Source organism: Trachypithecus francoisi, unplaced genomic scaffold (genome assembly GCF_009764315.1).
Source record: "Trachypithecus francoisi isolate TF-2019V2 unplaced genomic scaffold, Tfra_2.0 Lachesis_group8, whole genome shotgun sequence".
Classification (NCBI taxonomy): domain Eukaryota; kingdom Metazoa; phylum Chordata; class Mammalia; order Primates; family Cercopithecidae; genus Trachypithecus; species Trachypithecus francoisi.
In genome coordinates this window covers 11,201,362-11,217,478 of record NW_022681473.1, presented here as the reverse complement: position 1 = coordinate 11,217,478, position 16,117 = coordinate 11,201,362, and the positions used below count along the sequence as shown (strand labels likewise).

At 46.5% G+C, this 16,117-nt stretch overlaps 1 protein-coding gene across 2 annotated transcripts; it reads right to left on the bottom strand.

The window, feature by feature from the left end:
* Positions 1-976: 976 nt before the first annotated feature.
* HNRNPUL2 (heterogeneous nuclear ribonucleoprotein U like 2) lies at positions 977-16,087 on the bottom strand. Of its 2 annotated transcripts, XM_033206699.1 has the most exons (14): positions 15,219-16,084; positions 12,932-13,067; positions 12,557-12,633; positions 12,229-12,368; positions 11,456-11,546; positions 11,244-11,356; positions 10,762-11,025; positions 10,465-10,587; positions 9,943-10,071; positions 8,687-8,855; positions 5,313-5,513; positions 4,182-4,255; positions 3,817-3,924; positions 977-3,694 (listed from the first exon to the last, which is right to left on the bottom strand). In XM_033206699.1, the coding sequence occupies exons 1-14, from the start codon at positions 15,754-15,756 to the stop codon at positions 3,614-3,616; spliced, it is 2,244 nt and encodes a 747-aa protein (XP_033062590.1). In that variant the 5' UTR covers positions 15,757-16,084; the 3' UTR covers positions 977-3,613. The 2 variants fall into 2 exon arrangements, 1 of the variants encoding a protein (XP_033062590.1); XR_004436089.1 differs by lacking the exon at positions 4,182-4,255 and having other exon boundaries at positions 3,653-3,694; positions 15,219-16,087.
* Between the last annotated feature and the right edge of the window lie 30 nt (positions 16,088-16,117).

Sequence of the window (16,117 nt, the reverse complement as noted above, 5' to 3'; positions counted from 1 at the left end):
GGGTACAAAGCCATAAACCCAGGTATCTGAATCTGTGTCACATAGAGGGTAGGAATTAAGAGCAGTATCTACGTCAATACTACTACCCCTTCAGAACACTGGGTGTCATGAACCTGTGGTATCTGAGCTTTAAGACCCTGACCATGTATTAGAAACCACTGTTAGGATCAGTTCAGTGCTAATAAATGGTGGCTGGGAGCGGTGGCTCACACCTGTAATCCCAGCACTTTGGGAGACCGAGGCGGGCAGATCATGAGGTCAGGAGTTCGAGACCAGCCAGGCCAATATGGTGAAACCCTGTCTTTACTAGAAAAAAAAAAAAAAAAATTAGCTGGGCCTGGTGGCACACATGTGTAGTCCCAGCTACTTCGGAGGCTGAAGCAGAAAAATCGCTTGAACCCAGGAGGCTGAGGTTGCAGTGAACAGAGAGTATGCCACTGCACTCCAGCCTGGGTAACGGCGCGAGGATCTGTCTCAAAAAAAAAAAAAGCAAAAAAAAAAGCAATGATGCTGTTGTAAATTTAAGTTACCGTCTCATTCTCCAAATTCACTGGAAAATAACCCCCATCAAACTTCTGTTGAATGAGTGGGCTTTCCCCCTAGCAGTAATTATTCATTCATATACTTATTTGGCTCCACAATGGAACTTTACATTTAACTTCAAGCATCCAACTGGTTTTTGCATAGACCAAATACAAAGGTCATGAGTTATAATTTATTTTCTTATACTTCAATGGCTCGACTCTTGGCCTAAGCAAGCACTAAATAAGACTAATAACTACCCACCCATGTCAACTGACTGCATGGCTGGCTCCCAAATGAAGGCATGGTAGAATAGGGAGGGAACGGCAGCCACCATGCAATAGAGAGTTCTCCTTGGTTGGAGCCCATGCAACCTGAGAAAGAGGCATTAAAACATGAATAAATAACCCAATGACACCCTCCGCCCCAGTCAGTGCAGCCACAGGAGATAGGGTGAATTCAATCCAAATGGTTATTTATTCTAAAACTGGAAGCTACTTTGCCTACATTTTCGCCAGAATGGTGTAATGAGAACAGGGGAGGAAAAAGTTAGATGTAAACAATGACACAGTTACATTTTTTTTTAAATGGTAAAACCCTTTTTTACTGGCCACTTCCAAGAATGCTTTACAGGTTGTGCAAAAACATTTACAGGCTCCATGTGGTGTTTTTCTCACAAGCTTTCCTGTCTACAACTACAACAGACGTCTGATAAAACACTAAACAAGTGTTCTAAGGAAAACAAGGCTACGGATTCCTCTGATTACCATAATCCACATTTTCCCCCTTAACAAAGTTTTTCATAATAAAAAGACAGAAACAAAACCCAGACATCTACTGTTGTTGCAAATGATCTCTTGGACTAAACCAACAAGGATGTGGCAGTTTCACTTTCCACCCACCTAGAAAAAGTTTTGTAAAAAAGATGACTTTCTAGTGTCAAATATCAACAGCCAGTACCTCCCCTAATCTCTGCTGGAAAAAAACCTAACTTGATTTAGTTTAGTCCCCTTGCCCCTGAGGGCCCTAGCATCCCCATCCATGTCACAGACTACAAGGAAGATGCTATTTGCAGGACTAAACATCTGAAAAGGGGTGGCAGCCACTGCCTCAGGAAATTCAATTTTCTATTATAACATAATCTTGCCCTAAGGGAATTTCTTTGGGCTCCAGTTTTTACCTCCTTGCCTTGACACTATAAGCAAAGCTTTCTCAAACTCCCTTAATACAAAGTTAATGTATTACAGAAAAATTCATGCAATCACTCCACTGCCACACACAAATCCATTGAGGACACCGCAGGGAAGCAGTGCCAAGAGAAAGGACATGACTATGAGAAAGCAAACGTATCTCCTACCAGCCCTGTTCCAGCCTTGGGGTCAGAGGTATTTGGGCGGAAGGGTGTGTCATGACAGACAAGAGACACTGGAGGGCAGAATAAGGGTCTGTACACCTGAACAAGGGCTGCAGGGCAGTAACAGTGGGAGGAGGAGAGGAAGACCAAATCAGCACACAATTTTAAAGAGAGCTGCCCAGGTGAGGAAATGGAAGTGAAGCATTTTCTAGTGGCACAACCCAGATTTTCTCACTAGGAAGTGCTGCAGTATGTGGTGTCTGCTGAGTAAGCTCTTGGCTGACAGTGCTGAGCAGAAGGATGAATAAAAACTGAAGCTAGACATTGAAAAAGCATTCCATATCCCACCCATATTCCTGAACCCAGCAACCTACAGCTGTCTATCAAGAACTGGGAGGGTATTGCTAAAGTCACAAATGAAACTATCCCAAATGAAGTCTCTTGGCTAGAGGCCTCTCTGGGGACACACAGGGAAAGCGCCCCAAAAGGAATTTTGTTTCTAGAAGTCAGGAAGGGGTGCTCCCTGTCACACGCACATTTACACACGTTCACACTCACTCTTCCCAAGGTTCAGCAGCCCCACTGAGCTGCCTCCCACCCCCCACCCTCCCCTCTTCTATCCACTCTCTACCTGGGTATCAAAAAAACCAGCAGGGCACGAGCCCTCCACACTGTAGAAAATAGTTGCTATTCTCAGCACCTGGGCCTGGGAGCCCACACCACAGGATTCACCTATATACACATCCCACTGCAATGAAAAGAATCCTGCTGTGTTTTCGTGTGAGCTGAAACCCTGAGAAACGTTCCTTCTCTCGCACTGTAAGAGGACACTCTAACAGGGATGATTTCAGAGACCTCCCACCTCTCTCAACCTTGGAAGACAAAGACTAGAGACTGGCAAATCACAATCTTCAGGCTGAGGGCTGCAATCCCATTCTCCCCAAGATTTTATGGGAATTAATCAATGTGTTTATAGAGGGGGCAGGCTATTCTGCTCTGCAATCAAGGACAGTCCCCAGGCTTTCTTGGCCTGGGAATCCTGCATAATAGAACCACCCACTGGCAGTCTCCATGCCTCAGCCAAACAGCACAAAGGCACAGGAAAATGGAGAGTTGGGACACTGTAAGCCTCCCAGCCCACCAGACCACATATCCCAAAAGGGAAAGGTCGGTAAAGAAAATACAAACGGTTAGTTGGTGCAAGTGATTGATAAGAGCCAATCGTTTATTTTCACTGCCCCAGTCACAAGCTCTCCCCTGTCCCCACTCCTGCCTGCTCCTACCTGCTGCGGAGAGCACCCTCGCACTGCCTCCCCACCCTCCCCACACCACCTCATCACTCTCCCTTTACTTGGCTGCCAGTCCAGCTGCCTCAGAATGTCAGAAGGGTGCCATTTTCAGTTCTTTTCCTGTCTGACTGCAGGGTATAGAACAGGCAGCCCTAAGTGCTGCTTTCTGCGCAAATGTTTTTTGATTACAAATCTCTAACTAGGTTTGAAATGTTTTATAGAATAAGACAATATTCTTTTCAACAAACTTTAAAAAAAATGTACAGTTTCGTTGTTTCCACCTCCCCCCTCCCCCACCCCTGCTTGAGCACCCTCCCCCCCTACCGCCCCTCCCCGGCAGCTCAGCCCCACCCCGACAGCCCCTGTTTTCCTTGGTTGTGTTTTGCGGGGGTGCCTGGCACCCCCAGAGATTCAGCTTCATGGCTGACAGGTGACCATGGCAGGGGCTTCACCGATACCCTTGGTAACCGTAGTAGTTCCTGTAGTATCGGTCTCTGTCCTGGGGGTGGTGGTAGTAGTAACTCTGCCACTAGAAGAGAGGGGAAACCCCATCACTTGGAGCCAGAGCTGGCTGAGGATGAAGAGGCACAACATTCATCCTTCTGCTCCTGCCCCCCGTTCACCCTGTATCTATCCCAAGAAGATACTCACATCCCGATTGTATTGTCTGTAATAGTCTCTGTATCTGTTGTACTCATAATCTCGCCCGTAAAATCGATCATAGTCTCCCCTGTATCGATCATAGAAATTACGGTAACCCTGAGAAAGGAAAAGAAAAAGGAGTGAAGATTTATGGGTTTTTGGCAGCATGACCCACTGCGACCCCCTTTTAAATGGGACACATCTTAGCTCGATATTATAAATTGGTTTAATTTTCCCACAGTAAATCTTCCAGAACATATTAAATGGGCAGAACCCTAAGCCCTGAGAAAACAGGCAAACCACTCTGCTCCCCTAAGCCAATAGGAATGGCTCTCACAGCCCAGAGTGAGGAGCAGAAGGAGAGCTGCACTCACCCCTCTGTTTCCAGGCTGCCCCCAGTACTGCTGCCCGTAGGCCCGGTTGTCGTAGCCTCGGCGCTGCCCGCCCACTGGAAGAGAAATGGAGAGCGCGCTCAGACAGCTGGCATGGGGTCCTGGCTCCACGTCTGGGTGGAAATCAAAAAGTCGGAGCCAAAGGCAATTCTGGGGGAATATGAGGCCTGCTTCGGCCAGGCTCACGTATGTTAATTAAAGCACCAGCCAGGAGCTTTTAAAAAGTCTGAGGGGGGAGGGCAGAGGAACAGAGACACAAGAAAACCAAGCCACTTTGTTTTTGAACCTCCCCAATTCCTGTAAAACATTTAAGATGGCAAAAGGATACATGGCAGAGTTAGAAACATAAAGAAAAACTGCCATTCATAGAATCACAGACTTTCAGCCCTGGAAGGGATTTCAGATGTCATATAACCCATACCTATCATTTTATGCAAAAGAAACCAAGTCTCTGTCATCAGCTCCTTAAGGGCGGGAACTGTCAGCATTTACAGTACCTAGCACATAGCAGGCACTCGAAAATTCTGCTGACTTAACAGTGACACACACACATACACACACATTTTTAAAGAGCAGTGAATGCACACTGAGGTTTTAACTGACAAACTAGACATTCAGGGGGAAATTAATTCTACTAATAGCCTAACTTGCTTGGTTAACTTCCTCCCCCGACAAAAAACACTGAATAAAGCATTCACTTTCTTGTCTATACAGTTAGGTTGATCAAAATGACAGAGGAGCAAGAAAACTGAAGATGAGAATCTGATTTAACTGCACAAATCCTCAGACAGGAACAGTGACACTGCAAACCCATATGTTAAAATGAACACTAGACAGATGAGAGAGCCCAAGCACTGCTTTTCAAAGAAACAAATACTTTTGTGAAAAGTAATTCTTTTTTTAAAAAGAGGATTTTTGTTGTCAAAGAATTATGGAAAAAGCACAAGAAAAAGGCAGGGATAAAGAACACAAGAAGAAATAAGCTCCATGAAGAAGGCACATCCCTATTGTTAATGACCTGACTTGGTTTCCTTGGCCTTCCCTTGCACATCTTGCTGTACTAAGCACAAAGAATGGACACAATCGGGGGGCTGGCAGGTCCCCAGGACTCACCATAGCCTTGGCCCCGGCTTCGGTTCTGCCGGTTCCGCTTGTTCCGGTTGTTTCGGCGGTTTGTCCGCTTCTCGGAGGGGGGCAGAAGCTTCCTCGCCTCCTCCTTGTACTTAGTGACAATGGGCTGAGCTTCCTCCTTCTCCAGCTCCCCATATGTCACCTCATCCATATAGTCGCATTTTTCAGGCAAAGAGAAGTTGGCTATAAGAGTAAGAGAGAAGCTTGTGGGCCTGAAAAGTGCATAGATGGGTAAGAACTCATTACGAAAACTCTACTACAAGAAGCATATGACTTCCTATGCCTCACCTATTACTGCACAAAAATGTGATGGTTCATTCATCCAATCGCATCTAAATAATGACATTAACTTTTTCTACTCTAAGTTTTCTCTAAACTGTAACAGACCCAGGCAACAGGCTATGTAGATTTACAAGTTCTCAAGTGATCTATAATAAATTAGGAGTGAACTGGCTTAAAGTTTCTTATCAGGACAGAAGCAGGTAACCAGAGGCTAAAAGTAACTGAGAAAGTTTTGGTGTTGGTCAGATAAGATGCTAAGAAATAACATTTTAAAAAGAGACTCCGTGAGGGCTGGGCACGGTGGCTCACGCCTGTAATCCCAGCATTTTGGGAGGCCAAGGCAGGCGGACGGCTTGAGGTCAGGAGTTCGAAACCAGCCTGGCCAACATGGTGAAACCCTGTCTCTACTAAAAATACAAAAATTAGCCAGGCATGGTGGCATGCGCCTGTAATCCCAGCTACTCGGGAGGCTGAGTGCCACTGCACTCTGGCCTCAGTGGCAGAAGAGAGACTCAATGAGTAACTGACCCAAGCCTAAAGGCATCTGCTCATCTATACAAGGAGAAGAGAAGACAAGAGTACAAGGGCTCTCATTTACCACCTGTCCATGATAGGCCAGCACATCTGCCAGTCTCTGGACATCAAGTTCAGAAGCTGAGTCCCCGTGGAAATTCAGTTCAATGGGGCTCTCATGATTCTTAGATGAATACAGTTGGCCCTCTCAGTTTTATAAAACTGAGCTACATTTCTCTGAGTGCCTAAATATGAGTTATGGACTGGCATAGTTCATTCTGAGTAAACTCTGAGAATCTGGCTCATAGATGTGCAAACCAGTTCCCATGCCTGGGGATTATCAGAATTTGAAGAGCGAAGAGTTGATAGAGTAGGTGGGATGTCAGGAACTAAAGGCAGCAAGGGGAAAAAAAAATCACATTTTAAGGGAATAGTAGGAGAATCAATCAAAATATTAATTAATATTTCTTTCTTGTGTAGACATTACTGTCTTATGTATTGCATTCCAGACTTCAGCCAAATTAACAAACAAAACATAAACATAATGTGACACCAGAAATCAAGTTACACCAATGAGATCATTCACTCCAACTGCTATATTGTAATTTGAACCACAATAATCTCTCCCTGCGGCCAGGCGCAGTGGCACACACCTGTAATCCCAGCACTTTGGGAGGCCGAGGCGGGTGGATCACCTGAGATCAGGAGTTCGAGACCAGCCTGATCAACATGGTGAAACCCTGTCTCTACTAAAAGTACAAAAATTAGCTAGGCGGGTGCCTGTAATCCCAGCTACTCAAGAGGCTGAGGCAGAGGTTGCAGTGAGCTGAGATCGTGCCACTGCACTGCAGCCTGGGTGACAAGAGGGAGGCTCTGTCTCAAAAAAAAAAAAAAAAGCAGAGTAAGAAATGGAGATAAACAGTAGATGTACCAGAAATATTTACTTAACAAATAACTGATTCACGGAAGCCTCTCCCTTGAGTTTAAATCACCCTACGGTCACTATTTCCCTTTCTTCTTCTTCTTCTTTTTTTTTTTGAGATGGGAGTCTCCCTCTGTTGTCCAGGCTGGAGTGCAGTGGCACAATCTCAGCTCACTACAACCTCCACCTCCCGGGTTCAAGCAATTCTCTGCCTCAGCCTCCCAAGTAGCTGTGATTACAAGTGCCCACCACCATGCCCGACTAATTTTTTTTTTTTTTTTTTTTTTTTTGAGGCGGAGTCTTCGCTCTGTCGCCCAGACTGGAGTGCAGTGGCGCAATCTCGGCTCACTGCAAGCTCCGCCTCCCGGGTTCACGCCATTCTCCTGCCTCAGCCTCCCGAGTAGCTGGGACTACAGGCGCCCGCCACCTCGCCCGGCTAGTTTTTTGTATTTTTAGTAGAGACGGGGTTTCGCCGTGTTAGCCAGGATGGTCTCGATCTCCTGACCTCGTGATCCGCCCGTCTCGGCCTCCCAAAGTGCTGGGATTACAGGCTTGAGCCACCGCGCCCAGCCTTTTTTTGTATTTTTAGTAGAGACAGGGTTCCACCCTCTTGGCCAGGCTGGTCGTGAGCTCCTGACCTTGTTGTGATCCACTGGCCTCAGCCTCCCAAAGTGCTGGGATTAGAGACATCAGTCACCGCGCCCGGCTCACTATTTCCCTTTCTGTATCTTTTTCAAAACGAGTCAAGGTGGCTGGGTGCAGCGGCTTATGCCTGTAATCTCAGCACTTTGGGAGACGAAGGCAGGCAAATCAACTGAAGTCAGGAGTTCCAAGACCAGCCTGGGCAATATGGTGGAACACCGTCTCTACTAAAAATACAAAAATTAGCTAGGCATGGTGGCACATGCTTGTAATCTCAGCTACTTGGGAGGCTGAAGCAAGAGGATCGCTTGAACCCAGGAGGTAGATGTTGCAGTGAGCTGAGATCACACCACTGCACTCCAAGCTGGGCAATGGGGTGACACTGTCTCAAAACCAAACCAAACCAAACCAAACCAAACAAAAAACCAAAACAAACCAAGAAAACAATGAGTCAAGGGGTTATTGCTTCTCTCTGCTCATTCATTTACCTACAAGTGCTCGTAACCATTAAGTTCCTCTTCAGATTTATATTTTAAATGTACAGTGTCACTCCAGGTGCTAAGAGGCTTCAATAAGGTGTGCACTGACCAGGGATAAAATCTCTTTAACTTGTACTAAATATTTCAGCCCACTGCTATGGTTTGAGTTATGTCCCACCAAAGTACCAGTGTTGGAAACTTAATCCCCAATGAGCAGTGTTGAGAGAGTGGGACTTTTAATGTGAGTTGGTCATGAGGGTTCCATCCTCATGAATAGATTAATGCCGTTATTGTGAGAGCGGCTTTGTTATAAAAGCAAGTTCTCTCACATGTGCCCTCTTGCCTTTGGCCCTCCTGCCATGGAATGATGCAGCAAGAAGGACCTCACCAGACGCCAGTGCTGTGCTCTTGGACTTCCCAGCCTCCAGAACTATGAGGGAAATAAACCTCTATTATTTGTAAATTACAAAGTCTATGATATTCTGTTATAGCAGCGGAAAATGGACTAAGACACCCACCTTTCATCTCCAGCATTATAGATTCAGGCACATCATCTCCCTCTACTTCCTTCCTCAATTCCAGCCTCTTCTTCCAGTCTTCCTCATTAGGGACAACCACCACCACTTTCCGAGAGAAGGTCTTGAACAGTAACAGCTTCCGCCGTTGGCCAGAATTGTACACATTACACTAAGAAAAGGAGGAATAACTGATGTTTTGGAAGAAAATTATCACTCAAATTTAACCAAAAGAATCAGTATCAGCCAGGCACAGTGGCTCACACCTGTAATCCTAGCACTTTGGGAGGCCAAGGTGGGCAGATCACCTCAGGTCAGGAGACCAGCCTGGCCAACATGGTGAAACCTCATCTCTACTAAAATACAGAAATTAACTGGGCATGATGGCAGGTGCTGTAATCCCAGCTACTCGGGAGACTGAGACGGGAGAATCGCTTGAACCTGGGAGATGGTGGTTGCAGTGAGCCGAGATCGCACCACTGCACTCCAGCCTGGGTGGTGGCTGAGCAATATTCCGTCTTAAAAAAAAAAAAAAAAAGGCCGGGTGCGATAGCTCAAGCCTGTAATCCTGTAATCCCAGCACTTTGGGAGGCTGAGGCAGGTGGATCATGAGGTCAGGAGAGCAAGACCATCCTGGCTAACACAGTGAAACCCTGTCTCTACTAAAAATACAAAAAATTAGCCAGGCATGGTGGCGGGCGCCAGTAGTCCTAGCTACTCCGGAGGCTGAGGCAGGAGAATAGTGTGAACCTGGGAGGTGGAGCTTGCAGCGAGCCGAGATCACGCCACTGCACTCCAGCCTGGGCAACAGAGCAAGACCCCATGTCCAAAAAAAAAAAAAAAAAGACTCAGTATCTCTGGTAACTCAGAAGACACGAGTTGAGGGATCAATACACATGATCTTCTTTAACTTTTCAAACTACATGACAGGTATTATCCTGTTTTGCTTATCAGGGAAACTGAGGTTCAGAGAGGATAAAAGACTTATCCAAATTACAAACCAGAGAGAATGTGGTGGAGCCAGGAATTCAAATGAGTTCCAGCTCTTTCCATTGTCTTTATTACATGTTTTAGAGCCTGGGTCCATATATTTTCAGGTAAAAACACTAATCAGGGGTACCTCTGAGTTCAAAAAACATTGCAACCATTAACACACAACCAGATGATCCTAATTAGGTAAGCTGATTCTGTTCCTTAATTCAGTCTCTCTTTATATACACACCCCACCTTGACTTTAGACAATTTTATCAGTTTAATACCTGATCAAGAATAAAGTTCCTCTTTGTCCGGGAAGCAATCTGGACCAGCTTACTAAGGCACTGGGAGGCTTGCTGAACTAAAAGGTCTCGGCTTTTGGGGTCCATCTCTGGCTCCTCGAGCCCCTTCATCTGATTAGTTTGAGAAGAAGTGAAAAAAAAAAACACACAAGTTATATAGCAAGTTAGAGCCCAAGAGTCATTGGTACATGTCACCTCTTCAAATACTGAATCTATGATATCACTCTATTCCTAGTCTTCAGTGCTGTGAATGTTGTCCATTTCCTGCAGTAGTCATTTCCAGTCTTAACCTGGATGTATTTCAGATCTTATGTGCTTTCAGAAATTTGACAACACAGCAAAGAAAAACAAAAATAAACCCACCTAGAACACATAGAGAGAAAAATCTCATTTCTCTATTTATGGAACCCTTGTTCTCAGACACCTGAAACTAACTCTCCAAGAGTCTCTTGGTATCTGAAGAGCAAATACTGTATCTGACAAATATCCCTAACAGCAACTAACCCTCATTTGATTGAGCACAGTCTCAGCTCCCAGGACATTGTATCTTTTCTCAGGGTTTTCTTTTGCGTATTTCAGTGCCCACTGGGTCTTTCCAGATCCCGGTAGTCCCACCATCAGAATAACCTGCAAAAAACAGAACCAGAAATATAATGAAAGATAAGTGAGGGTCATGTTTATCAAATCCAATTTAAGAACATTCTCCCATTCCTGTTTGGTAATGCTCCGAGACCTGGGAGAGCATATGCACCCACCTCTGCAAAGCATACAACCTCAGTGTTTGTATACTGTTTGGCATACCTCACATTCCTCTATGGTCTTGGGAGGGACTGCAGTGCGCACACGCTCCTCAACAGGCACAGCATGAATGAACACAAACTCTTCTGGTGGTGGGAAGAAGGGCTCCTCCTTCTGACCAAAGTTTAATTCTACAACACAATTTTTGCAGAGGACATGGGGTAGAAGGGCCCGGTCTGCCAGGGATTCCTTGTTGATCCAGAACGCCACACCTAGGTCTTCTCCATTCTTGGAGAAGGAAAGTTCTACTTCTTCATTCTCAAAATTCTACAATGACAAAGGACAAGAGCACTTATTGGCTGACAAGGCTTCAGGTTGATTAAACTTTACAATTTAATCTTTTTTCACACAGACTGCTGCACAAGGTAACTAAGCGAGCCACGCATCACATGCATTAAAAGCCAGCAGCTGATGGGAAGCACGGTGAATTCCCAGTGCCCTCTATCCGCTCCTTGTTATGACCCGCTACTTTCAGGAGCACTCACAGCAAAGCAGCCAATAACATCATTCTCCCCAAAAGTCTGGCCAAATTCCTCAAACTGTCCATTTTCTGCCTTGAGTCCTCGTCCATCGAAACCGTAAGAGAATTCATCTTCACCTAGAACAGTCAACAAATTAGTTACCTACATCCGGACTTCCCACAGACTAAGCAATATGGTAGTAAACACTAATGAAGAAGTTAAAGAAATAACCTTACCAAGCTGTGGACGGGAAAAATCAACAGACCACCCAACTCGAAGGAGAGAGACCTCTGTGCAGCCTTCTTTCATTGGGAGATTCTGGGTTACCTGGCCAAGTCAGAAAGGGAACTATTAGATATTGTGACCAACTGAGTAGCAAACTCTGAGTTAGAAAGACACGATTTTTATGCAAACTGAAAATGACAATTATCTCAACAACAGAATAACAGTCACTGAACTGAAAGCCACAGGGATCGATTTCTTGGTTACTGAAACTAAGGTTCTTGTTAAAGCACAGTGCTTTTACCTATCTGCACTAATAAAAGCCTGACTGGACAGAAGTCCAGTATACATAGGTAGTAGTTTAATGAATAAATGAAAGGTCTTTTAAAAAAAAATCTTTGTTCCTCGGCCAGGTGTAGTAGCTCACGCCCATAATCCCACCACTTTGGGAGGCCAAGGCGGGCAGATCACCTGAGGTCGGGAGTTCAAGTTCAGCCTGACCAACATGGAGAAACCCCATCTCTACTAAGAACACAAAATTAGCCAGGTGTGGTGGTGCATGCCTATAATCCTAGCTGCTACGTGAGAGGCTGAGGCAGGACAATCACTTGAACCTGGGAGGCGGAGGTTGTGGTGAGCCGAGATGGTGCCATTGGACTCCAGCCTGGCTAACAAGAGCGAAACTCCGTCTCAAAAATAAATAAGTAAATAAATAAACAATCTTTTTTTTCTCCCTAAGAACTGTAAGTATCCAGGAATAAATGAATGAATGGTCTTAATGAGCTACCTTTGCCTCAAAGCAGACTTTTCCCTTTGTCACTCCGTAAGTACTCCTTGCTCCAGACCAAAGGGTGGGGAACTTCTCTGAGAAAAGTGGCTGCCCTCCATAGCGGTCTTTGCTCACTTGAAAATGCAGATCCGAGGTATCTGTAAAGAAAGAAGCAATCAGTTTACTCCAATGTCCAATACTTGTAAGCCACCAACAGAGCACAAGTATAGCCAGTTGTTGAAGTGGATACAAAGTCTCATAGAATTTATAGGCTATGAAGTTTTAATCTCCAAAATCATTTTTAGGAGATTAGTTAAAAACCACAATCTGTCTGCCTTATACATACACGTGTCCAGGTTCACAAGAGTTTGATCCTCCTCCTCATCTTTTGCCTCTTCTTCAGGAGGCAGTGGAGACTTTGAGCTATATATGTAAGATAGAAAAGAAACAAAATGTAAACAAAGTCCTCTTCTTTGAGAGGTGTGTGTATGACATTATGTCCATTTTAAACTATCAGTGAATATCAAATCCCAGCAGACAGCTATTTTCAATAAATGAGAACGGGCAATAGGAGTTTCCATGGTAGATGCAATCTAAAACTCATGCCTATAAAAACCTATTCCATTTTGAATCCACCCTCCTTCCAGTCTCTCCAGTCAATACCAGGTATACCAAAATCAGAGCAGACACTCCCTTCAAGGAAAGGGACTGTTTCCCTCACCGGCTGTGGTAAGCCTCCTCTCGGAATTCATAGTAAGCTCGGCCATGTTCATCCTTCTCATCCCGCTGTCTCTTTACCCCCCGCCGCTCACCATCTGAGCCTGCTGGTTTTGACTTTTCACTATCTTGGTCATCTCCTACAAAAACGAGGGAAAGAAAATCAGCAGTTTTCATACTGGAGTGTAGAATAAGCTCAGAACTAATAGACACTAACGGGGAATCTGAGAATCTGTCTGATCAAAACAACTAGGTTATTCCCACTACATTCACAGAACATTTTATTTCTAAAGATCATCTTTCTGTCATTGGCTGTGATTTTATTTTATTTTTTAAAAAAGGGACATTATGGGCTAATTACAGTCAAGCAGATAAAAATTGGACAATTTTTGCATTCTAAATTTATCCACTTAAATCAGGTCAAACTTGCAGATTTCCCCAACAACATGATATAAAAAATATCCCCTAGGTCTCTAAAAAAACTTCAAAGGTTAATTTGACTCTTGTCAGATCTAGATTTAAGGTAGGCAGTTTACGTATTTTGTAACACTTTTCCACAACTTCATGATACAGAGAAGCCTCAATTTTTCTTTTCCCTTTCCTACCTTGAAATGCACAGCCAAATGGACTCAAGTGCATTAAACACAGCTGTATTTTTACCAAGGACTTCTACTGACAGTTGTAAGAGCAAACCACTAAGTCACAAGAGATCCATAAATAATGCTTCATCTATACTGCACATAATTTGGGGCAGAAAGGTGGTGGTGTACATTTAGCAACATTCTCTACAAGAGGAAAAACCCTGGAATTTTTCCCTAGGCTTTTGCATTTTGCAAAGCTAAGGTTTTTAATAATAATTTATTTAAAAGTCTTTTATCCTTCAATATATATATTTTTGAGATGGAGTCTTGTTCTGTCGTGCCCAGGCTGGAGTGCAGTGTTGTGATCTCGGCTCACTGCCACCTCTGCCTCCCGGGTTCAAGCCATTCTCCCGCCTCAGTCTCCCAAGAAGTTGGGATTACAGGCACCCGCCATCACGCCCGGCTAACTTTTTGTATTTTTACTAGAGACAGAGATTCACCATGTTGGCCAGCCTGGTCTCGAACTCCTGACCTCAGGTGATCCACCTGCCTGGCCTCCCAAAGTGCTGGGATTACAGGCGTGAGCCACCACACCCAGCCTATCCTTCAATATTTTTATCTGCTCTTTAGGATACACATAAGTCAAAGGTCATGTAATGGGATTTTTGTTTCAGGACACAGGACAAACAATCTGCAAGTTGCATGTGATTGTTGTACAATGGGTTCCGATTATACCATGACTCTCCGTTAGTGGCCTAAAAAAATGACTAACAAAAGAACTAAGGCCACCCACCTTATAGTAAGACTCATCCTCCCTACTCTGACATAGTGTTATGGATCAGTTCTAACCATCCAATCACTTCAAAAGAAAGGAGAAAGGTCACTAACTCCCTGGGGCAATTCTACAACACACCTCTTCCACAAGCTTACTCAACGGACCCACCAGCACCTCAATCGTTACCAGTCAGGAAACGAGGGACCTGAAATGTAAAAGGCTAGCACCAGGTATTCAGCAAATCTACAAACATCCCCATCCAAGGACTCAGTGGGAGAATTAAAATGTAATCATAATCCAAACAAGATAAAAACCCTAACCAAGTAACGTTAACTAACTCTAAATGCACTTGATTAACGTTTTCTCTTCACTGGTTAACTATTAAACTCGACAGTGTTACACTAGAAGCTCTCCCCTACAGCTCAAAGAGGAACAAGGTTGGATTTTCAGATTCTCTGGCTCAAGCTCTGGTAACATGCTTTTAACGGAGCGGACTTTGATGGACTTCGATTTTCGCTTAACATTTTTACGGTGAAAAAGTTAACAGGTAGCCCAAAGGCCTGACCCTCTAACCGTGGGCCTAGTTCTCCGTGTAATCCCCAATTGCTTAGCACGTTCTCAACTAAGAAAAATATAACAAGCACCGTGGGAGACTGTTCCACAGGTAGCTGACAAGCAGTTCGCATACAAAATCACTCACTGCCATCCACTATCACCAAAGAACCAAGTTAGGCAGGAACCGTCCCCTGCAAAGAGTAGGACCACGAGAGGCGGCCTAACGCCTCAGAAAGGTGGGTAGAGAATGAAAGGCATTCCATCAGATGGCACTTTGAGGCAAGTGAAAGCAAGCACTCGGACCCCGCGGTGCAGGGCGGGGTGCTAGATCAGGGGAGCAGCCGGCAGGTTGGAGCCGGGCTCGGCTGCCAGCTCCTCACCCTGTTCCTCGGCGGCCTTGTCACCCGGCACCTCGGATCCCGGCGTCTCGTCCCCGCTCCGTTCCTCGGGTTCGTCTTCCTCCCCCTTGCCGGGGCCCTGCTCTTCGCCACCATTTACCCCGCCTGACCCGACCGTGGCCTCCACTGGCTTCTCGGAAGCATCTGGCTCGGCCGCGGCCTCCATGGCTGCCGCCTCCGGGGGCTCCGGCGGCGGCTGCGCGGCCTGACCCAAGGCCTGAGCAGGGGGTGGCTCCTCGTCCTCGTCCTCAAGCAGCGCCTCCTCGTCCTCCTCCTCCTCCTCTTCGTCCTCCTCCTCCTCCCCGCCCGGGCCGCCGCCCGACGCGGCCACAGGCCGAGGCTCCGCCTTGCAGGCCCCGCCGGGCCCGGCCCCGCCGCCGCCGGCCTCGTCCTCGAGCATCTCGGCGTCCAGCGCCTCCTGCAGCCGCTGCGCCAGATCCACCTTGAGGCCGCGCGAGTCCAGGCCCCGCCGCTGCAGCTCTGACCGCAGCTCGGTCACTTTCAGCCGCTTCACCTCCATCGCCGCCGCCGCCTCCTCCGCCTCCCGCCGCCTCCTCCCCTGCGAACCGTCGACCGAGTCCGACCGCGCAGGCGCCGCCGCCGCCGCCCGCCTCCGCCTCACGCGCCAGCACTAAGCCCGCGCGAGCGAGCGCACGCACGCAGGACTGGAGGCCGCGCACGGTGCCACTGCGCAGTGTTTGCTTCTGCTTCCTCTCCCCTCCCCCTTTCGGCTCACGGAGCCCAAAACAACGCCGCGGGGAGCTGTTTCCCCTCCAGGCCTTCGGTTCCCCAGCCGCGGGCAGGCGCGCGCGGAGGACGACGGAGTTCCTCCCGCTTCCTCCCGCCCTCTGGCATCCCTGGGCCAATCGCCGCCGGTGCTT

Coding starts and splice junctions, on each gene's coding strand:
- HNRNPUL2 (XM_033206699.1), bottom strand. CDS start 15,756: ATGGAGGTGAAGCGGCTGAAAGTGACCGAGCTGCGGTCAGAGCTGCAG. Junction 11,547..12,228: donor AAGTCTGCTTTGAGGCAAAG/GTAGCTCATTAA, acceptor TGACTTGGCCAG/GTAACCCAGAATCTCCCAAT. Junction 10,072..10,464: donor CTGTGCTCAATCAAATGAGG/GTTAGTTGCTGT, acceptor CAAACTAATCAG/ATGAAGGGGCTCGAGGAGCC.